Raw genomic sequence first — 23,824 nt, 5'->3', positions numbered from 1 at the left:
TAATATTAATAATTCAATCTTTTATCCATCGATGTAAATAATCACACTTTTGGAGTATTTTTTAATAATTCAATATTTGCCCTTGGTTTGCTGTCAGTATAATCTTTTATTTTATAATAATTCAACATTTGCTCTTAAGTTAATATCAACATACCTTATTACTTTATTAGTATGCTGACAACAAACTAAGGACAAATATTAATTTATTAGAAAAGAATTCAAAATTGAGATTATTTATAGCATATAAGTAAAAAGTGTGATTATTAATATTAATTTTTTTTTATCTATATTTTTAATCTCATGTGAAAAGGCGTTATAAATGTAATAAAATTATAGCTATAAACTTTTGTTTGTGATTGATTATTATCGATCACAATCAATAAATAATAAAGTTAATAGTCAACTTTTTTTACATTGAGATAAAACTTTGGCATTATCGTTGAGGGAATATAAGTTTGTTAATTAAATATATTAAGACAAAGACTCAAAGACTGAGCTTAGGATAATATAGCTTTCTGTTGTACAAAAATAAAATAGTGAAGAAATAGACTGGTATTGGAAGATTTCTTTAATTTGTTTTTAATTCTATATGTTAGAAAAAAAAGAGGTCTCTTTTAACTTAGATTTTGACAGAAAAAAGATTGAGAAGAGATCAGAAAGATGGGTGCTTGTGCTTCAAAGCCAGAAAGTTGTGTAGGAGGGAAGTTAAAGTTCTCAAAGAGATACAGAAAGACAAGAAGATCAAGGATAAAGAAGAGCTTATCACTTAACAATAAGCTTGTTCCCATTAATGAGTCTATTGGCTTCAATGATCTTCCTTCTTATATTAATCCCACTTTTAGAGGTACTATGATCATATTTTGTACTTTGTAGTTTTTTTTTTTTTTTTTTTTTTTTTTTTTTTTTGAGTCTATTGGTTTTAGTGATGAAACGTAAGAGGGAAAAGAATATAAATGATTTAGGTTGAGATGATAAAATCAAAATGAATGAAGAAGAAATATTATATACATGCATAAACATTATAACTGATCTAATGGTTTATGTAGCTGAATCAATCTTTTGAGATTTATTAGCTCAATACTTAAACATAATGATATATGATTCAAAATATAACATTTTATATGCAAATTGTACTAAAATCCAACATTATTTAGATGTAATCAAAAAGATAAGTTAAATGAAGGTTGTGTAAAGCCATTGCTACCAAATGTGAAAGCTTGTCATCACTCATTACCAACAACAAAAAGGGAACACAAAAAAAGAGAGAATGTGATGTACTTTTCAGTTTAGGAGAAGGATATTTACTTTTCTTGAGAATATGCTGCTGATTATAATTTGCATGATGATATTTTGCTCAAGCCAAAGGACTTTTTGGCCGCATCTTCCTTTATGGGTATTGGTTGTCATCTTCCTTCCCTTCCGGCCCTTATTATAGTTCTTATTAACGGGATTTTCTCTCTTAGGCCACGTCCTCCTTTATGGGTATGGATTGTCGTCTTCTTTCCCTCCCCAAACCGTGGTCATAGTTCATATAAGCGGGATACACTGGGTACCAATAATGATGATGATGCCTTGTAAACTGTTAACAGTCAGCTTGGATGAGGCATGGTTTGATTCCCACCCTGTGTTTGAAGCTGATTGGGATGAAGATTTTTACAGCATTCAAGAAGGTATATATAAACAGTTCAAACATGTTTTAATTCCTAGTCAATATTCTTAGGCAACATGTCATGATTTGAATGGTGATATGTATATGTATATATGCAGATTCCCTTTCCACAATTAGCTCTGATCAAAGCACATGCCCATCAACTTTTTCATCCCCCAAATGCCAAAGTCCTGTTTATGGTTGTTTTTCTGCTATGTCTTCCTTTAATCTTAGACAACCTAAAGAACATGTAGATGTTGAAGGATTACATCAAAATGCTGATGAAACTTCTTTTAGCTATTATTGCACTCATTCAGAACAATCTTTGAATGATCAGAAACATGAAAATGAATCAACACCTACAGAATTCTCTTTTGGTTGTAATCAAGACTTTTCTGATCAAACTATACAAATTCGTCGTGAAAATTCGTTGAGTTTGCACACTAAGGACTTGAACGCTTCCCAATTAAAGTCGCAAAGTAACCTATTCGATGTGAGGCCTTCTTTGTTTTGGGTAAAAGTGTGCAAGCATAGGGATGAACGTGAAGATCATGGAAGAGTTGATGATTCACCGGGTGTTGGTAACTATGCCGGAGTTCCAACTTCGTGTTTGCCATGTCTAACGATTTCAAGTGTGTCGGGTGCTGATAGAAGGAGATCTGTCAGTCCTAGCCCTCCCGGTACAAGGAAGAAGGCGGGATTGAAAGTGCTCTCCTTTCGGTGGAGGGATGATCTTACTTCTACTTTAGGTACAGATATTTTGGTTGTGATCAGTGTAACATAATTTGCTTTTAGAATTCGCGATTCGCTCAAATTTGCTCAAGAATAGCCCAAAACTGATCATAAATGGCTTTATTTGATTCGCGATTCGTGAGTAGATTAGCGAATTATGTGACACTGGTTATGGTACAGGCCATTCTTGGATGAATATGTGTTTGTGCCTGATATTGTTATCGGGTTTTTATCGATAAAAAGTGTGTTAACTTACATATTTGGGTTGGCAGTTTCACCAAGGGCACCACTGCAAAGACCAATAGCAGGTGCGCAGATACCTTACTGCCCACCAGAAAAGAAGATGTCCGATTGCTGGTCACCTATCGATCCAAGCACCTTTAATGTTCGGGGTCATAGTTATCTTAGGTGAACAAACAGTGCACTAATTATAAGCTATTCTCTGCAGGAAATGATTTTTGTGTTTATGATGTCTTCAATCTTCTCAATCTTCTCTTATGGCAGGGATAAACGAAAAGATTTAGCTCCGAACCATGCTGCTTTTTATCCATTTGGTGTTGATATTTTTCAGTCTCATCGAAAAATTAGTCACATTGCTCGTTTTGTGGAGTTGCCACCCATATATTCTTCAGGAAAAATTCCCCCTGTCCTAGTTGTGAACATTCAGGTTCCTAATGATGTTTACATTTGAAAGCTAAATAAGTAGTAAACATGGTTGTTTGACTAAATTCTTCCACTCATTTTTTTTGGTAATGCCTAGATACCATTATATCCGGCCTCAGTTTTCAGTCGCGAACACGATGGAGAAGGAATGAGCATCGTTCTCTATTTTAGGCTTTCGGAAAACTTCTCAAAGGATTTGCCTCGTCATTTTCAAGAAAACGTTAGGGTAAGAAACATTAACCGTTGATCTGTGGTTGTTTGGCAAACAGTTAATAGCTAGTAGTTGATTACATTGGTTGATTTGATCAACTGATTTTGAGTATGTTGCTATGAGCTTGTTCAAAAACAGCCTATTCATAACAATAAGTTGTTTCAGCCAACTAATTTAACAAACACAAGCATTAGATTGTTTGACCACTCAACCATCTATTTGTATCAAAATAAGCTAAAATTGCTGTTTATGCTGATTTATATTTCAAACATGTGACATCAAACATCATTCCTGTTAATTCTCGGATGCAAGATTGTATAAAACTTTTGAACTCTCATAGTAGTGTTTGTGAATCAGAGGTTGATAGAGGATGAGACCGAAAAGATCAAGAGTTATTCATCGGAGACAGCAGCACCCTTTAGGGAAAGACTAAAGATCTTGGGTCGGGTAGCGAACTTGGAAGATCTTAATCTGAATAAAGCGGAAAAAAAGCTACTCAATGCTTACAATGAAAAACCTGTCCTATCACGTCCTCAACATGAATTCTACTCGGTAAGATGATCATTTAATAGTTTTGCCTTCTGATTACTTTACCATAACCTGAAAAACAGCTTTGTTAATACGAGATATCTACATATTGTACAGGGCGAAAACTACTTTGAGATAGATTTGGATGTGCACAGATTTAGTTATATTTGTAGGAAAGGTCTTGATTCCGTTCAAAGCAGATTAAAGCACTGCGTTTTGGATTTTGGCCTCACCATTCAGGTGCTCTATTCGTTTTCTTATTCTTTCTTGGTGGTTCATTCTGAATTTTTCTAAATATTTGACTTCAATATTTTACTGATACGACCAGGGAAACAAGCCTGAGGATTTACCGGAGCATCTGTTATGTTGTGTAAGGCTAAATGAACTCGACTACAACAACTACCGTCACTTGTCAGTAAGTATGAGTTGAGAACTTACGAAGCCCCGGAAGGTCAGACCTCAGAGTCATGCTGTTTTTGTAACTTGTATCTCCATTCATATTTGATGATTCCACCCCAAACCACACTGAGGAAGGAGGTGTGAATTACTGATGTTGATTCTGATTGTTCTTTATCTGCTTTTAATCTTATTTTTGGCAGTGTATACCAAACTGTATGTAATTAAACTCACGCGTAGTTGTAACAATATAACAATGAATGCAGAAAGATGGAAATTTTCTCACCGTCAAACTTATTTTATATATACAACAACAATGTCAGAGCCTTATAGCATGTTTGAATCAGCAAAACATTTCCAATTAAAAAACAATAAGGATGCAAGTAACTATCGTTCTTTTCTCAAGCTGTTTAAAGTATGTAGGATTATTGGTATAAAATTGTGTAGAATACCCGGTAAATCTTACTGTATCATACTGTCGCCGTTCAAAAGTGTCTTAACGAACGAGTTCACAGAAGAGGGTTCAGCAATCTGAGCTGTAATTTTACATTTTAATCAAGCCAAGCTTGTCGTCCGTACAAGGCGTTATGGTGTAACTTGTAAGCTCGCTTTCGTGGCTAAGTTATTCTTCTTGGTGAGGAACCTAAACCCTCTAATTCACTAGTAGTGTCTCATTTGCTTTTTGGACATTTTTTATCTCTTACTTTTAACTTGTATTTTATTACTAATCCATAAGTTAAAACATTGTCAAGATGGATCTTATTTGATTCGTCGCAATATAAAAATTATTCGTATCAATTTTCCATAATTTTTTATTACGCACAATTAGAGATATTAAGGATTGAATAAGTACATTAGATAGTGTGTATAAAGCAAATGAGACATTAGTAATGAATTGGAATGAGTATATCATAGTGGCGTCTAATGTGTGGAAACTGAAAAACCAGTTCGTTATGTTGAAGTGGCAAAAATCTGTACCTGGAAACTTCATAAATTGAGGGGCAATTGTCTACCCTATTTAGTATTTACCCCCTCCTTTCAATACTTGTTTCTTATTAAAATGGCAATAAGTGTCACAAGACTCAGAACTCCACAAATTCTAAAAATTTAGGAACATTTCTAATATTTAATATATTTATTCCATGCATTTTTTGTCTAAAATATTCATAAAACCACTCTATCCTTTTATTGCAAATCTAAAGAGATGGAAAGAGGGTATAGAAAAAATTAACAAGAGAAAAAATCAAAATCATGAAATTAGAGCCATATCATCAAGGAAATAATGTGCCATGATCATGAATAACATGGATGCTAAATGCTAATGATGATCAATTCTTGTGCAAAGAAATTATTTTCAATGTGATATAAAATGAACCTAAATAATCATATGAATAGGGATGATAAAATGGGCGGGTAAATGTCGTATGTACTCTTCATATTTATATCCATTTAAAATTTTAATTTAATTGTATATCTAATTTTGTTTAACCATGTAATAATATTAAATTAATATCCTTAAGTATTTATCAATAATCTTTGATAAAAATATACAAAATTACTATAAATTAGTACTATATTGTAGATATAGGGTGGACGGCTATGGGGTAGGGCGGGTGGGTATGGGACAAGTAAGACCTCATACCCACTACCTATCATCTACCCACTACTCATGGTAGGTTGAATTTTTCATACTCATACCCATCCACTACCCATAACAACTGTGACTTTTCATACCGATATCCACCTACTACACACCAAAGTCATACTCATACTCACTCCAACAAAAACAAATGCGACATGAAAGCCGTATAATTTTACAATTTATCCCTTTATATGAATAACTCAGCAAAATTTATATGTGAAAAAAATATATTGATCATTGATATAATCAGTACATAACTAAATACTAAGCTCCTCTGACCAACGTTATTGTTCCTCTCTGATAGAAACTAGCCCACTTATTTCAAAAGAGTTATTCTTTTGAGAGATCATCTTTCGGTAAGACAACCTTAAAACAAAAAGTCTATTTGCTTAATATTTTATTATTAAGCTATTTAACTCAAATATCAAACGTGTCTAACGATGAGACGATTCCATATAAGAATTTGTTCGAAATGAAAGGTAAGGTATATTTACTTTTAGAATAATTTACAAATTACAGTCTTTAAGTTTTGAACTTTTGCTAATTACAACCTCAAAGTTTATATTTTGCGAATTACAGCCGCTAAAGTATCTAATCAAAGTTTACATCATTGAAGTCAAATGACTGTTGACCAACTCAAATGACCTTTAACCAACATGAATAACCGTTGACCATTACTAATTACCTTTGACTTTTGTTGACCATCCCTAATCAACTTTGACTTCCCTAATTACCAATGCTACCTTTGTGTTTTAGCACTTAAACTTCGTTTTTACCCATCATAATGATATTTTTACAAAAATAGATGTCGTGATTACCCTTATTGGGTAACTCCTTCGAAAATTTAGTCAAAACAAGTACATATTCGCCTATTTTCCAGCACATAGACCGCAAAAGATATTAAATGTTATTTTTACCAATCATAACGATATTTATTCAGAAATGGACGTCACGATTATCCTTAGAGGGTATCTCTTTCAGAACTCCAGTCGAACGAGTACTTATTCGCTTATTTTCGGCTACGTAGGACGTAAGAAAATACCTTTAGAAAAACAAAATTGAACCACATTTGAAGAAGCTCAGCAAACATTGCAACTCTTTCTGCAATCTCCCTTTCTTATAATGTCGCCAACCATATACTCAGGGTTCTTCTCGCACTCACCATCTCGTTCCCACGAAGAGCAAAACACATTTTTATCCACACATTCTCCAGACGATGCATCTTCCTCATTGGATGTTTCAAAAGACCGAACACGAATCCACTTTGTTGCAGACCATTTTTCACCCTGAATAACAGGGCAGCTACCATGCAAGCTGAGTGGATCAGTAGTTGCATTAGGGAGAAGACTGAAAAACAGCAAAGCATCACCCTTACTGGGTTTCACTGTATGCAGACACAACACACATCATTAGGCAGTGACATGGGCGCAATCATAAGATTCGCAAGTCTTACAAGAAAACAAATAACAGAGATAAGCGACCACATATGGCTATCATGAGAGAGGGGAAAATAAGGCTAAAAGTAGGTCGTTTTTTCGCCAAAAGGGGTGTTCGCCTTTATACGACAGCTCGCTTTGCTATCGCTCCTGTTTCAATATTGTGAAGCTTATTGTAACACCCCTCGTATTTTCTGACGTCATTAATTAATATTTTAATAACTTTTGGAATTTTATAATTATGTTAAATTAATTTAGAAGTAGTTTTAATAAACTCCTTTTATATACAAATTTAAATATTAACATATATTTATATTAAAAATACAATTACGATTTCCAAATAAAGACGTTCGAATCAAAATAATTATTTTATTAAAATGTGTGAGCACTCGAAAGTGAGTTTTCCTAATTAGACCTTTCAAAAAGATGAACTTAGGTAAACAAATAATAAATAAGTGTATAAATTTAATAAATAGGATGAGTTAGGGTTTTAAGTGGGTATTACTCCCTCCCTCACTCGATTCACACGCCGTCACTCCCCCTCTCTTCTCTTCTCTCTTTCTCTCACTCCCTTCTCCCTCACGGTGCATCTGCAGCCACGAGAACTACCCGCAGCAGGCGGCCTAGCAGCAGCAACCAGCTGCGTTCCTTCCCTCCCCACTAGCAGCTGTTAGGTGCACCTAAACCCCAGCAGCCAGGCTACGTTGTGCAACCAGTAGGCAGCAGCAAGCTGTTGCGTTGGGCCCTTCATCCACCACGACAGCCTCGGTTCACCACCACCACAACCTTCACTTACCTCTTCACCATTTTTACTAGTACCCCTCTGTGAGCCATCTCCTCTTTTCTCTAATTTATTTTCTAACTTTTAATTGGAGTTTTATCAAGTGTATTGAGTTTGGTGTTGGTTGTGTTAATTTCATTGAATCTTTTTGTGGGTAAGAATTTGATTGAAAAATTAAACATATTTATGACTTAGGGTTTGAAGTGTGATTTGAAATTATGGGTTGTGTGTTGATTTTGTATTAGTTTCTTTGAATCTTAGTATGGGTAGTAATTAAATATGTTATCTTTGAACACGAAACGATTAGGGCTTGGATTTAGAGATGAAATTACTAATAATGTGTGTTTTATACTATATTTTGGTGATGACTGATTAAATAACTTTAAAAGTTGTTTTAAAATTTGGTCGATTGATTATTGTTGTGAATAATTAGTAACGGTGATGATGTTAGTTGACTATGAAAGTGATTTTGATCGATTAAATTGGGAATAATAGTTACTAATTGTTGTGGTTTGATTATTGTGAATTACAAATACCCTTATTAGGTTGTTATTGAAGTTATAGATACATGATATTAGTAAGCCAAGAGCATAATGTCAACTTATCTTCGATGGTTGCTAAAGTAATTTGTCGTGTTGTTCAGACTATATTTCTTAATAGCTTTGGAGAATGTAACAAATGATATCCCGATACGATAACTCTAAGATTTGCCTTATCGTTATATAAATGTTAAATTAAAATTGTAAGATTTAGTTGTGATTAGTTATTTTTGGGTAACGCGAGCTGACATGCTCAAAATTAGTTAATGTGAAGAAACGATTCACACATACTTTTACTTTAAATTGATGGAAAGACTTATGTTGTGTTGAGTTAATGATTTTGACTTATATTGGATGAGTTGTGTACGTTCTAGAGTAATCAAAAAACTCATGTTGAATGGTTGATAGTGGTTTACTAAGGCATTTAGTTTGATATGGCAAAGTAGTTAAGGGAACTTATTAGTTCTACTCATAACTTATATAGGTGCCCATTTTGTAAGAGGAAAGTAGAGCCTTAGTCGGGTGATTTTGCGACTTTTGATCGTGCAGTGACGCTTACAAGTACGTATACGTAGTAACTAACCCTTATATGCAATTTGCTTTAAGACATTATTGTTTATTGTGATAATATACATTGCATTGAAACTATGAGATACTAGTGAGTACACTTTATATGAAGAGCTATCGATTATGAAATCTTTACGCTTAGAATAGCTATAGAGAATGAGAGTGTTAGTAGGAGGCGGGGATCACTCCCTTATTTATCTAAGAATTGGATTATGCCTTACTTGGAGTTAGAATGACTCCTTTAGAGGTGAATTTCATATTTTGATGAGTGGCTCAGTGGGTTTTGGCGTGCTGCTACCCTAGGGCGCTCATTATTAGTCGAAAGTGAAAGTTATTCCTATCTGATAAAGTATTAGATTATGATTAGCTGGCGTGACTCAACTGAATTATGTCCGGTTGATTTAGTAGTCCCCTAGGTGAGGTTCGACGGGACCACCGTAAGGGGGGTATGAGCATGCTTGGGTCACTGGGCGCCGGATGGCCGATACCGCCCTTGACCGAGGTGTTACCATGCGGGCCTTGCAAACCCCAATATGGTGGCCTCTTCACTGGTTTAGAACCCCAGTGTGTTAGTTTTTCCCGAAGGTAGGACCCGAGAGAGTCAGCTAGAGGGGGCATGAGCTCATACTTTGCCATGGGCGCTGGATGACCGATAACGCCCTTGGCGGTGTCACTATGCCAGAAAGTAGAGAAAGATCCACAGATAGAAAGTTATTCAGTGATAGAAAATTTATTCATTGATCGAAAGTTATTTAATGATAGAAGGTTCATTCTTTGATAGAAAGCTTACACATTGATAGAACGTTTACTTTTTGATAGAGTATTTACTCATTGATAGAACATCTACTTATTGATAAAATAGTTTATGCTAGTGAGAAGTGTGCCTAAGTTAAGTAATCTCAGGGTATTACAGACTATGATCACACTTACCTTAAAATAGACAAGCTCTATAAGGTCATGTGTTAGGTATTCTTTATCACATGTTCGATTTTCAGAAGAGATGCTACCGAAATTTCCACGCACCTTTTTAAAGTTAATATTTAACGTTTATCCAAATTCTTTTCCTTTTCTTTTATGTAACACCCGAATTTCCTCCCGTCCTTTACGGTTTTAGTTTCGTTAAGGGGTCGGAGATTCTGGGGTGTTACACTTATGCAGGCAAACAAGCAAATTTTCTTTATAGTTGGAAAGAGGAAATTAGATGTTTAACGAGCAGTCGGAGATTTGTAAATATAAAAACGCAATTGTGAGTATTAAACCGGTAAAGATCACGACCGGGGCTTGTTAAAGCATATAATATATCTTGAGGTCCCAACCATTAGCTTAAACTTTGGTTGAATTGGTTATTTGACACTGAATCAGTATTGTACCTGCGTAGACACCTTTAGCACAATCAGACCAGCTATCATCTTTGGGTTGTTGCAATTTTCCCTGAACAAAACATCCAGTCCGTGAGACTTGGACAAAATAAATGAACTTCAAGCAATTAAAACACAGTATACCTCAAGAAGTGGAAAGACAGTTTCTCCACCCTTATCAACATTAGACAGGTACATAAGAACTGTGGCAATTCTGTGGCCACCTTGTTCCTGATTAGCTTTGTCAACAAAGTAATCTAAGTGAGGTTCATATTTTTCACCAAGCTCATATCGAAGAACCTGCAAGTCCTCCCCGTTCTCTGTACATTAACAAAAAGAATATAAATATTTATAGCAACTCTGAATTATGCAACAAGATAAGGCATGATATACAACAAAATTCACCTTCAGGAAGGAAAGTCCAGGCAGCAATTTTTGTCTCAATTCTCGCAACAATATCATCCTTCAAAGGCAAAACACAAACCGATCAATAAGTCTTCCAGGTTTGTATCAATATCGAACCAATTTAAGAAACTTAGCTACATTACTATGTAGATGGTAATTCCAAACAAATCAAATAAATTGTTGGTATTTGGGGTGCCTAGAGTTCACAAGGGACCTTGGATTAGCTTGATATAACCCTAGGAATATAAGATTAGTAACAAATTAACAATAGAGGTAATTATGGGGTGCTTTGAAGAAAGCATGAAAAATTACTTGGGCAATTTTCCAGAAGAAAAAACCAAGTTGACTTTCCTGAAGACCACAGAAAAGTCGACTCGGCTTTAAATATTGATGGTCAAAATCAGTTCATTATTTTTGAATGCTTCACCTTTGTTTTTGCTAGGTTTGTTTTGTATGTAATTGGGCTCATGCGACATAAATAGACCCAATTTACATTAGTTTGGATTTAGTTCTACATTTCCATAATCTCTCCCCCAAACTTGCAGCTCAAGTGTTTACTAACCAGAAATAAAGATTCAACGTTTTTGCTTCCTTCACTCACATATGTCAAAAGCTAGGTTACTCGAACTCTACATTTTGCTTCACGTACCCGTATCCGATCCTTGATGCTCGGACATTTATATGGTACTTCGATACTTCATTTCACGCTTAAATTGAGTATTTAGAAGTACCAGTATCCGACATCAGTTTCCGAGTCTAAATAACACAGGTCAAAAGACACAACCTTAGGTCTTATTGAAGAACCCAGACAACTAGAAGACAATGTCCCTCTATTTGAAACAATACATTATTTACAATAAATTGCTTACCTCAACTTTTTTTAAATATAAAGAAGATTGTTCAACCAATTTAATTAGGTATAAAATTTAAACTATAACTTCAAATAGTAGAAAAATTAGCGGAAATTACAAACCTTATGTTTGTCAATAAACATGCCAGAACTAGTCCGGACTTCACTGGCTACACTCTCACCAGAATCATTATCAGCCACCATTGATTTCTCCAATTTATCCTTTGCCTAAAACCCAAAACAATAACAAAACACACCACATTTAAGACCAAATGCCATAATTCAACAACAACCTCCATTATACAATGCCATTAATAACTCCCATCTCAATGGAGTTTAGGAGATCGGATTTAGACAATCTTGCCCTTGTAATTAACAATAAAGAGATTATTTCCGATTAAACCTTGTAGCAGAAGACTCATTTTAGTATACTCTATAATTGAAAAAAAGATATCAATAAACAAATATATATTCAAACACCCTAACCAATTGTATAAGATGATCACACTCTTCATGGGTTAAAAATCCCCTGTATATAAATGCCCTGAAAAATTCAAGCAAAACCCAGAATTATAAACACCCCTATTTTAGTAAAAAGAAAAAATAAATAAGTAAATAAACCTGGGATGCCATGAAAGTCGAGTGACACGAGTAGGATCAAGCCCAAGAGGACTAACAATCTCACTCTTCAATTTTAATACTGATTCATGCCTGCAGTGACCGAAAAAATCAAAATCATTGTTATTTTGTAGACGAATTCACTCATATAAAGAAAAAGATTGATGAGACAGAAAAAGAGACTTGTTGCTAAACCATCCGCCATGAGAGGGGTGGAAAAAAAGCAACATTACATAAAGAGAATATGATATGAATGATTGGAATTCCATAAGTTTTGTTCATTAGCTCACCAAGGAATCAGTGGTAGGCTGTATAGGGGAGTAGAAAGAGTAAATGGTGGTCATCTTGTTCTACGGATATCATGAATTGATGGGGACCTTTCGGAATTGAGAAAAAAAATGTGAAATGTGAGGGAAACGTAGAAATTATTTGAAGGGTCTGTAACTGTTTTTGTCTCGTTCCAAGAGGATGTGTCATCAAATTTATTTGATCAAACATTTAAATTACATTTTTATCTTTTTTATAATTTTTTTTTTAAATTACACCATATTTTTGTCTTTTTTATTGGATCATTTCATTTTGATAAAAGGTTTAATGAACTAAATTTTAATTTTCTTTATGATTTGAGATAAAAAGAATTATACGTTTACATAAAGAAATATAGTGTATCAATAAATTACATAAATTTATAGCCAATAAAAAATCTTACATATTTTAATGTATTAATTGTTTCATTAAATATAAAGTCAAGTATCAGAAATTTCCATGTTAATCATAGAAAATACACAAAAATTTTTTTAATAAGAATGTGATACGTGTTTCAAGTTGTTTCTTCATTAGAATATTTTATTGATATTGATATGTTGAAGATATTAAAAAAAAAAAGTGAGACAATCGTCAAAATAGAATGCAGGGTAAGATTAATTTTGCTTATAATATTATTACCCAAACACAAATCATTGTATACCCATAACGCTATAATCCTAAATACAGATCATTATATACCCAATTATACGCGCATATTTAGAAAGTTTAATTGATTTTTCTTTTTGTTTAAAATTAAAAATTGAATCGGCCCAAACTTGAGATGTCTCTGTAGAAACGGTCTCAAGTAAGAATTTGTGTTCACTTATTTTGCTTGGTAGTTGATATGCTAATTTGAGCAAATTAATAGTAAATGATTAGTATGAAAATACCTATAAATAAAAATTTTTAAAAAGATGCAATTGCATATTATAGTGAACATGATTTGAATGTCCCACAATCACACTTTAACCTGTAAAAAGTTTTCATTTGGCAAATCTCTATAAAATCGTCATTTATGATTTTCCTTTTTTAGTATTGTATGATTGTATGATTTAATCTAATAAAATATTTTTGAAAACTTACCTTTAATATTTAAAATCACAATTAATGTAATAAAATCTTTTGAATATTAGACAATTATATTTGAACCTGTAAAAATACTCTATTTGACAAATCTCTATAAAGTCGTTATTTGGAAAAAAAATTCAGTTTTTTTATAGTATTCTATGTATGAAATGATTGTATGATTCAATCTAATAATATTTTTTTTTTGAAAACTTACCTTTAATACTTAAAATTATAAATAATGTAATAAAATCTTTTGAATATCACACAATCACATTTCAACTTAAAAAAATGTTATATTAGGCAAAACTCTATAAAACCGCCATGTGAAATTTTTCAGTTCTTTTATAGTATTGTATGATTCTATTATATGATGCTTGTTTTCGGTTGTAGTTCATTTTGTTGTAAATAATTTATTTTAATTGGTTCTTTTAATCATTACTCCTTCCATTCTTTTTTTATTTTTCCATTTGAAATGTGGGAAGAAATCAAAATAAATAATAATTACACAATAGATACCATTAGAGTTGAGTAAAATAATTTAAAAAATAAAGACTTTATTGATTGAAGTGTAAGTGTAATAATGTTATTAATCAAATTTCAGGTATATATAGTAACACATTAGGAATTAAAATGTAAATTGATTTGTATAAATTAAAGTGTAAGTGTAATGATTTCCTTGAATTCTATTAGTTATTATATAAAATGATATTAAATGAGAATAAATTTTTAAAATTTTCAAATGCGGAAAGTGAGAGAACAAAAGAGAATGAACGGAGTATTTTACAAGTTTTGGCAATAAATGTAAGCAAAAAAAAAGAGCCAAGTACAAATGTTAAATAAGTTATTGTGCGTCAAATTACAAAAAATAGGAAAACAAGTAAGTTGATAGGTATACTATTATTTTGTATCAAATTAAGAAATGAAATTTTTAGGTGGCTACAACGAAATGAATATAACAGTTACAAGTACCAAATACAACCATCTTAACAATTATAGAAACGTTTTATATTTTTGAGTTGTTGAGGTGTTGTCTAATTTTTTTTGTTTTATGCTGCCTATGTTGCTAATGACGTGAGCTTATTATTTTTTTTTTCTACTGCCTATATTTCATCCAAAAGCAATACTATATACAAGCATTCCTGAAAAAATTACTTCCTTCATGAAGTTATTACAAGAAATATTTATAGGAATTAAAATAAATATAATCTTTTAGATAATAGATATATTATTTGAATTATAAATTTGATTGAGAAAAAATAAGGATCATAAATACTAAAAAAATATTTAAACAAGTTAGTGAAAAAATATGGAGAACAAAATTAAAAAAAATGTTTTTATAAAGTTAATGGGAAACATATGAGGATGAACAAGGTTATTTTTATCTAAAATTTGTAATACAAATAGAAAGACTCTTAATAAAACAACAAATAAAACACCCAAAATGACAAATGAAAACTTCTTGTATTACTTTATTGTATGCTACGTATGTTGCTGTTGTTGTGAGCTTTACTGCTCCAATTTGATTCTGGTCTTGTTGCTACTGTTTTGTATGTTGTTGGTATTGTTGCATTGTTTCGTGAGTGTTGAGTTGCTGTTGCTTAGTGTATTGGGGCTGAAGACTCATTTTAGATATTTTGTTTTGTTACGATTTACAATGTTCATGAACTTATAATTAATTGAAGACAAAACATTTATGTTTTGAAAAGATGACATATTATTGACCTAGTTTTTATAGCTCTTTTTATGTAATAATTAATAATAATTGTTATAATATTAATCATAAAACTGACGATTAATATTATTACTATAATTATTATAATTATTACAATAATTAAAACAAAAATAATAATAGAAAAAAATAATAACAGAATTAAATTTCTCACTAAGATTAGTTAATAAGTTCAGACTTAGCCACTCTTAATAAGTGTGAGTAATACTTGTTCACTTATTTAAGTGTGAGGAAACACTTTAGCTTACACATGAGCATTAGCATATATTTAAGCGTAGAAGGATGGAATATTTTTTGTAGTGGAAGTTCTAAGAACAAAAAAGGGAATTTTTATCAATTAAAGAAAGTATGTATTTTAGATCTCTTAGTCAATGCAGGGATGATGAATTTTAAACATGCAGCAACATCTATTATGATGAATCATGGGTTATAGATGGTTGAAGGAGCACATAGCAGATAAAGGAAAGTACCATAGGATGGTAGGAAAACTATCTATCTTCCGCATATGAGACTTGATATTGCATATGCAATCTACAAATACAATATATGAAGGCAATAATGAGAATCTTGAGATATCTCAGAGGAACAATTGAAAGAGGTAACTTATTTAGATGTAATGAATGACCATTTGGATCTTTTTGCTTATACATATCAGATTGGACGGGAGACATCTGGATACTTTACTTGGTAGGAGGAAATTTAGTAACGTGGAAGAGTAATAAGCAACAATTTGTTGCCTTATCTTGTGCAAAAATTGAGTTTCGCTGAATTAATTATTAATTGTTGTTTTGTGGATCAATTGATGTCCTTGATAAGTTTATTCTTGCAATTCTCCTAATATTATTGATTTTTGATGTTTTTTTTGGATTTTTTGCCATGTTTTTTTTTTTTTTTTTTTGATGTGTTTTTAGTTTTTTCTGTGTTCTAGATGTGTTATTACTTGTTAGAAAATAAATTGAATACTTTTGCTGCTTTTATCTCTACCATGTTTTTGTTCAAGATCATTTTTATAACCATTATGCTCCTTACTATTGTATCATATCAAGATTACGGTACAAAAGGGAGCTTAAAAATGTTGTGTAGTTATGTTTTCTGGTTTAGTAAATAGTGACTACTCTAAACACTTGGCACAAATGTAAGTCTCCCATTTTCAACATTTATAAATTTTCTTTGACTTTGCTGTTTTAGTTACTAATTTTTCACTTAAATACTAGGTTTGTTACTAATTTTGTGATTTATGTATGTAATAAAGGTGTAATTTATGTATATAAAAGTCAAACTTATGTATATAAAAGTCTTATTTTTTAATGCTTTGGCTATATAAAGGTCTACTTTCGGTATATAAAGGTCCACTTAGGGTTTATTAACGTCTACTTTGTATGACCTTTAAATAACTATTAGATCAAAATAGGTAAAACAATATACCATATTCCACATGTTGTGGGTTTAAGTTACACACAGTCTAAATAAGGAACTTTTTTCAAGCTTAATTTTAAAAATATTTAGAGTAATGAGTTTCACGCCAAAATGTTTGTAAAAATAAGCTTTCAGGAAAAATGTCGTCAAAGAAAGCGTTTGTGTACCCTAATGGGCTGGAAAACGGATTTTGGGCAGCTGAAGGGGCAAAACACTACTTAAAACAACTTTTACCCATTCATGAAAAACGTTGCCCTAGACTGTGTTTTTCCCTATTGTATTTTATCCTACTTGTTTACTACAACAACTTATATGTAATTTATTGTGTTATGTATAGCATTAAACCTCAAGCTGCTTAATTAAATGCATAATACATAGTCAAAGTACATAAAAAATGTTCAACTTAAAAGTACACAAATTAAAATATTATAGTCTTATAGAAAGTATTGTAGAAGTTATTAACCACCTCGACGTTGTGTACAACCACGTTTGTTATGCCCTGTTCTGTTGCATAAGCCACATTTGACTTCTATATCAGTACGGTCATACATCTTATTACACAACCACTTTGACCTTAGACGTCCTTTTGTTCATACTTTACTAGCATCAGTAATTAGACGAGGGTCATTGTATTTCCTCCATTGAGTAAAGTCAAGGACAGATTCAAATTGTGGCTCAAAAGTCCTCATATAACTAGTAGTGCAAAAACGACGATCCACAAAAGGTTCTTCTGATAAGCTATAAGCAGTTAATATAGCTGGCACATGTGAACATAGATAGTGCAATATCCGAACCTTTTTACATGTACAAGTGCGGTTTGAAAAGCTAACAATGTAACGCTTCCCGCCTTTGGGTTACATTCGTTTACTTTTCCCGGTTGTGACCTCATATTTCCCATTGCTTATGTCAAATGGCTCCACATTGTGATATCTTGCCTTACGCTTGTTTACCTCTATTTTTCTCTCAATGTAGGGAGTGTACGTATGATTAGAAGCAGGTTGTCGTCTAGCAATCTCTGTTTTCTTCACAAACCGCTTGTTCACACGACAAAAAGTAAGTTCAACAATAGATGCAACAGGTAAGAATCTGGCGCCTTTCATGATACCATTGAGAACCTATGTTATGTTGGTAGTAGCATAGGCATATTGTGAACCCCCGTCAAAGGACCATTTTTCTTTTTCCATGCTATTTATGTAACCAAAAGCTTCCTAATCTCCTACATCACTCAAGTCATCACTCAAGTTCAAGCCCTTCTCCCCTATCATCATGACTTATTCTCTAGGGTTCTTCTTCATTTAAGATATATTATTGAATAGAGTTATGATATTATGGGCTAGACTGGATAAATTAAACTGAGAAGGGGCATTTGATTAAAACTTAAGGGTATTTGTTCAATATATGTTTCTGTACTAGTACACCCCAAATTCCTAATAAGATCCCACAAAGCATTCATTGAGTGTTCTTCATCAAGTGGCACAACAGTAAAGGTTGATAGACTGGTAGCGTATTTCATTTTCAATCTTAATTCTACCATACCTTTATCAAATCCACACACTCTATACAACTCATGAAACTCACAATGTAACATATCAATTTTTGCAACAATAGGTCTTAAATTTCCACCTTAATATCTTACATAATTATTATTTGCAATAACTCCATGCTATCTACACACTAAAGGACAATCCATTATTTTCAAAAGTTTATAAAATTACCTCAATTAGATCATGTAATAGAAGGAAGTATGAATAAGTTAAACTCCTGCATAAGAAATAAATCAACATTACTCCAAGCCTTTCAAACCCTAAAAATTCAATGGAAACAATTAAATGACCTCAAATACTCGCCTTTACACATCAAATTCGACAATGAAGCTTAAAATGAAAGAAGAATATGAACTACACTACAAATGAGGAAGAAAATGAAGGAGGATAGAGGAGATTTGTAGGAATTAGGGTTTATTTAAAAAAGAAGAAAATGGCAAAGGAAAAAAAGAAAAAAGCTACTAGTTTCGTATTTGGGCAAGAAAAAAAGAATGTTTTCAAAAGAAATACAATAGGAAAAAAGGGCAGAGTTTTCCATGAACTGAGAAAACGTTGTTACATGTAGCGTTTTCCTCCTTCAGCTGCCCAAAACCCATTTTTCAGCTCATTAGGGTACAAAAACGCTCCTTTGACAACGTGTTTCTTGAAAGCTTACTTTTGCAAATATTTCAGCGTGAAACTCATTACTCTAAATATTTTTAAAATTAAGCTTAAAAAAAGTTTCAAAATAAGGTTGAGGTTTTTGCAACAACATTTGTTAGAAAAGTCTAGTTTTCATGTAAAAACACTACTAATGAGCACAAAATATATACATAAAAACACGAATGAATTAAAAAGCTTACAAAAACAGTCGTAATAAAAGAAAAATATGCTTACAAAATGATTCATTTCTCACACAAACGCCCTAGGCATAAAAGTTCTATTTAAAAAAAAAAAGATACATACCAAAATAAATAAATAAATTTAAAAAAAAGCTTACAAAAATGTTCACTCATTATGTAAATTGCGTTATTAACAGACATAACATATGGTTCACTTAAATGCGATAAATACATTTTTACATAGAAACACATACATATATAAGCCAAGTAGGCGTTTTCAAGAGTGAGAAAAGTTGAATTGATTTTTCGTGCTTGTGAAAACCTCAGAAATCATCTAAAGGTTGCAAACCGTTCGAGTGTCGTATTTGGGTATATAATATATCTTTGGAAAGCTCTTGACATCTGGCTTCAAACGCCACTAGTCTTGCATCAATACTATATTCCTAACAAAAGGTATGCTCATAATAAATAACATGTATCAAATTTCATATCAAAACTTTTGCATTATGAGTACTTTTCAATTCTTTTGTTATTCTTTTGTATCAAACATATCTAACAACGCCAAATCAGCATAAATAGCCAACTTGCTCATGAAACATCATAAATACATACATTGGAGCAAAGTAATCTATAGAAGGTGTTTGGCAAACAACTTAAGACTAGTAGCTAATAACTTATTATAGTGGGTGATTTGACCAGTTGACTTTATTAACTGGTTTAACCTAATCAGTTGATTTTAAACCCGCTGCTATGAGCAGTTTGTTAAAAAACAGCTTATTCATATCAATAAGTTCTTTCAACCGGCTAGTCCACCAAACACTAGCATTAGCTGGTTTGGTCACCCAACCCTATATTTATATCAAAATAAGCTAAAATTACTTAATAAGCTAATTTGCCAAACACCCCATATTCTCCGGAGGTAAACCAAAGACAGTATACAAATGTATAATATATAAGTGCATGTAATTGCACTTATCACTACTCCTGAACTTTTTATTTAATTCTTTACTTGTTAGTTGTTACCGACTGCAGTTGAAATTTTAGTTGGAAATATTGGAAGTATCTTAATTTGCTCTAAAAAATATAGTTAATAATGCATCATAGTAAGATTCATTGGTATAAATTGTTAAATTCATGAACCACTATTAAAAGTTGATAAACTTAGCTTGTTGTTTTCCCATGTTTTTGATCATTATTCAAACTTTTGATCTTTGTCTCCAAAGTGCTATTTAATTTATCTTAAAAGGTAATTTAAGAGTACTAAAGCCAAGTTCTTAAACTACCACGTACATTGCTTATGCACAAATTAAAATCATCATAAGTCAAGATCACAATTCTTTACGCATAATCAAGCATCAAATTTTACAATTAACAATAGTTTACCACCTGTTCAACTTGCCTATTATTAGCCTTCTGCATATAAATCAATTAATACATCTCATAGTTTTACATTTTTGTTAATCTTGTTATATCGGCTATGATCACGCTAATGCAACTACTTATTCTCTGCACCATCTTGTGGCATTTACTTGTATCAGGTATGCCCTTCGTGTCTCATTCAAACCAATGTCTAAGGGATGATGTCTAATTTAGAAAATATTTTCTCATATAATTATTATTTCTGTTTTTTTATTGTTTGGTTTAACAAGCGATTTAAAATGAAAAAAATAAAATAAAATAAAAGAGGTTTTCATTTCTTTCTAAAAATCTTTATAAAATTAGATTATATTATGTTTGGCAATTTCAAATTTATTTTCAAATGTTGAATCTGTTTTATAAATCTTAAATTTGGCAATGTGAAATCCATTCAACTTCATAGAATCTCAATGAAAATATAAAATACAAAAACTATCAAAATCTAAAATTTTCAAATACATAGGTGTCATTTACAATTTTTAAATTTAAATACTAAAATCAATCTCCTTAGGCTTGTATACAATAAGCCCCGTACAAGAGTATAATTGACTGCATTTAAGTCTAATAAGGTTACATTCTATAACCAATCGGTAATTTGTTAATAAAAGGAGTAATCTATCAAGCTTATACGTTAATCAACTTCTTTCTAGTTTCTCGATGACGGATCACATGTGGGTTATTTCCAACAACCACTTCACCTTCACCTTCACCTTCTTAGTGTAATAGTTTTTGTTTTCTTAGTACTGATTTTCTCGATGGGGGATCACATGTGATGGGTGGCCACCTTGTGATTCTTTTAAGAGTCTGTATTGTTAGTACTAATTTTCTCATACATAATGTCTTACATGGCTTGAATTTCAGGAGTTGCTGGACACATAGTACCAATACTGATCACCAACAAATGCCCATTCACAATATGGCCTGCTACTGCCCCTAACACAGGCCACCCAGTCATAGCCAATGGTGGTTTCTGCCTCAAACCCACCCAATCATCAGTCATCCACGCACCATGGGACTGGAGTGGTCGTCTCTGGGCCCGAAGTGGCTGCAACTTCAACCCCAAAAACTCAAACCTAACCTGGGAACCCGCCTGCCAAACAGGCGACTGCGACAGTCGCCTAGAATGCAACGGTCTAATAGGAAAACCACCTGCAACATTATTAGAACTCACACTTCATACAGACAAAAACGAACCTAGTTTCTACGACGTTAGTCTCGTAGACGGGTACAACCTGCCCGTTTCTGTGACAAATGGGCGGGCCCACAAATGTGCCATTAAAAGCTGTTTAAAAGATGTTAAAGGAATCTGTCCTTTGGAGCTACAAGTAAAGGATGGTGAAGGGAATGTTGTGGGTTGTAAAAGTGCATGTCTTGCTTTTGATTTGGACAGGTTTTGCTGTAGAAATGAGTATGGAGATCCACAAAACTGCAAGCCAAGTTTATATTCACGTCTATTTAAGAATGCTTGTCCTTCTTATGTTAGTTATGCTTTTGATTCTCCTTCACCTTTGATTAGTTGTTTGGTGAAGGAACTCTATGTTACTTTCTGTCCTGCTGAATGGGGTGATGATAAGATTCAACACTATGCTTCTAATTAGGTACTATCTTTAGTGGTCCTGGTGGATATATACTTGATTTCATATGAAGGAGTTCCTTATATATGTTAATATATATGTAATAAGCTATACAAGTTGTTTCCATTTGTATTTTGGGTCCTTAAATTTACTGGATAATGCTCGTGCAATGTATGACTATATTACAATTTTTGATATATTTGTATAAACAAAAAATTAAAAAATTTATGCCTTTATGTTTCAACAGTCTCAAAATATCCTATACTCATTTAATATATAACATTAAAAAGATTTTATAAAATATTGAAAAAAAAGAAAATAAAATATACTTCTATGATTTTCTAACACATTAAATGATGTGACTTAAAAAGTAAAAAATCAATCAATATGGATAATATTATAGTCATATTTAAAAAGTTAGTAAAAACAAAAATATAAACATTAGTCATTATAACAATGACATCATCATTGAGATTTAGATGGAAATTTTTTATTGAGAGAGTGACACATAATTAATTTTTAAAAGTGATAGACATCAGCAGTGTTTTGTTTTAGTAATAGTTGAATCTAAAGAAATTTTCATTTACATCACAAATTTTGTACATAATTAACCTTGTGTATTCTCATTTAATTTTAAATTTTTTAATAATGCTTACGCTAATGGCATATTTTCCACTAATTTCATTTAAATAATTTTATATCGCTAGTATCTCCATATATTTCCCATTAATTTTATTTAAATATTTTTTAATAGGTGTGATTTTTATATTTTTTTTCCACTAGTTATATTTTAATATATATTTAATATGGTCCCTACTTTTTCCTCATCAAATTTTTTATTCAATAAAATAATGTAAATTCAGCTTATCTTATATGACACCATCTCACTATGAGATAAACCTATATAATTAGTCCATTTTTGTATTTGATTAATTTAAAAATGTAAGTGATTACTTTAACACACTAAATGTATATGCGTCAACGCAATAGAGATGATCTTACCTAGAGCTGTTCAAAAGTGACCCGACTTGAAAACCCCAACCCAAACGGAAAGTAAACCGACCCGAAAATGTGTTTCTTTTTTAGGTTTATCGAACTGACATTACCCAAACCAAAATTGTACCCGAACCGGTTGACAACCGAAAATAGGAAAGCTGAACCCGAGCTGTAACCGATTTTTGTAACCGACACATAACCGTTAACCGAGATTACCCGAACTTAGTAATGACCGACCCAAGTCATATCCGACCCGAATCTTGCTCGAAACCGAATTCTATCCGGCTAAAACCGACTTAACCCGAACGAATTTTAGATTGAACTGCTGTAAACCTGAACCAATTTTTAACATAGAAGTATGATAGACTCATATTCAATCATCTTATTAGTTAATCTAATAAAGTGTTAGATATTTTAATAAATTAAATTTTATAAATACATGGTTTCATATGTTTAGAGTTAATAATCAATGGTCAATGTTTATTTAACTACTTTTAATCGAATTAGATGAAAATTGATAGAACATTACAATTTTAATTTTCGATCAAACAAGTAAAAGTAACAAAGTAATAATGATTAC

At 32.1% G+C, this 23,824-nt stretch overlaps 3 protein-coding genes across 8 annotated transcripts; 2 read left to right on the top strand and 1 right to left on the bottom strand.

Moving 5' to 3' along the window:
- The first annotated feature begins 495 nt into the window (after positions 1-495).
- Positions 496-4,781, top strand: LOC130801945 (uncharacterized). The gene is made up of 9 exons (XM_057665911.1): positions 496-844; positions 1,590-1,670; positions 1,768-2,397; positions 2,653-2,788; positions 2,885-3,047; positions 3,141-3,269; positions 3,612-3,806; positions 3,900-4,022; positions 4,111-4,781. Exons 1-9 carry the CDS (start codon positions 661-663, stop codon positions 4,210-4,212), a joined length of 1,743 nt encoding a protein of 580 aa, XP_057521894.1. The 5' UTR covers positions 496-660; the 3' UTR covers positions 4,213-4,781.
- Positions 4,782-6,282: 1,501 nt separating this feature from the next.
- LOC130801943 (probable prolyl 4-hydroxylase 6) lies at positions 6,283-12,937 on the bottom strand. The gene is made up of 8 exons (XM_057665903.1): positions 12,558-12,937; positions 12,378-12,467; positions 12,243-12,300; positions 11,880-11,984; positions 10,907-10,964; positions 10,646-10,821; positions 10,514-10,574; positions 6,283-7,204 (listed from the first exon to the last, which is right to left on the bottom strand). Exons 1-8 carry the CDS (start codon positions 12,641-12,643, stop codon positions 6,900-6,902), a joined length of 939 nt encoding a protein of 312 aa, XP_057521886.1. The 5' UTR covers positions 12,644-12,937; the 3' UTR covers positions 6,283-6,899.
- On the top strand, positions 7,239-22,426 carry LOC130801944 (pathogenesis-related thaumatin-like protein 3.5). 6 transcript variants are annotated; one of them, XM_057665904.1, is made up of 4 exons: positions 7,239-8,081; positions 15,879-16,075; positions 17,866-17,946; positions 21,536-22,426. In XM_057665904.1, exons 2-4 carry the CDS (start codon positions 16,024-16,026, stop codon positions 22,270-22,272), a joined length of 870 nt encoding a protein of 289 aa, XP_057521887.1. In that variant the 5' UTR covers positions 7,239-8,081; positions 15,879-16,023; the 3' UTR covers positions 22,273-22,426. The 6 variants fall into 6 exon arrangements, with proteins under 6 accessions (XP_057521887.1, XP_057521890.1, XP_057521891.1 ...); XM_057665907.1 differs by lacking the exon at positions 15,879-16,075 and adding an exon at positions 9,061-9,137 and having other exon boundaries at positions 21,536-22,419; XM_057665908.1 differs by lacking the exon at positions 15,879-16,075.
- Positions 22,427-23,824: the final 1,398 nt, after the last annotated feature.

This window comes from Amaranthus tricolor, chromosome 15 (assembly GCF_026212465.1).
Source record: "Amaranthus tricolor cultivar Red isolate AtriRed21 chromosome 15, ASM2621246v1, whole genome shotgun sequence".
In the NCBI taxonomy this organism is placed as follows: domain Eukaryota; kingdom Viridiplantae; phylum Streptophyta; class Magnoliopsida; order Caryophyllales; family Amaranthaceae; genus Amaranthus; species Amaranthus tricolor.
Note: the sequence above shows the minus strand (reverse complement) of the source record. Positions and strands in the feature narration are given on the sequence as shown.

What these genes read in the sequence shown, in the direction of transcription:
- LOC130801943 (XM_057665903.1), bottom strand. Translation starts at nt 12,643, where the DNA reads ATGGAATTCCAATCATTCATATCATATTCTCTTTATGTAATGTTGCTT. An exon ending in CGACTTTCATGGCATCCCAG is followed by an intron (nt 12,301 to 12,377) that starts GTTTATTTACTT and finishes TGAATTTTTCAG; the next exon opens with GGCATTTATATACAGGGGAT. An exon ending in CTGGACTTTCCTTCCTGAAG is followed by an intron (nt 10,822 to 10,906) that starts GTGAATTTTGTT and finishes GTTAATGTACAG; the next exon opens with AGAACGGGGAGGACTTGCAG.
- LOC130801945 (XM_057665911.1), top strand. Translation starts at nt 661, where the DNA reads ATGGGTGCTTGTGCTTCAAAGCCAGAAAGTTGTGTAGGAGGGAAGTTA. An exon ending in TGATCTTACTTCTACTTTAG is followed by an intron (nt 2,398 to 2,652) that starts GTACAGATATTT and finishes TTGGGTTGGCAG; the next exon opens with TTTCACCAAGGGCACCACTG. An exon ending in ATTTTGGCCTCACCATTCAG is followed by an intron (nt 4,023 to 4,110) that starts GTGCTCTATTCG and finishes TGATACGACCAG; the next exon opens with GGAAACAAGCCTGAGGATTT.
- LOC130801944 (XM_057665904.1), top strand. Translation starts at nt 16,024, where the DNA reads ATGAAGGCAATAATGAGAATCTTGAGATATCTCAGAGGAACAATTGAA. An exon ending in CAGAGGAACAATTGAAAGAG is followed by an intron (nt 16,076 to 17,865) that starts GTAACTTATTTA and finishes CTCTCAATGTAG; the next exon opens with GGAGTGTACGTATGATTAGA. An exon ending in GCTTGTTCACACGACAAAAA is followed by an intron (nt 17,947 to 21,535) that starts GTAAGTTCAACA and finishes CTTGAATTTCAG; the next exon opens with GAGTTGCTGGACACATAGTA.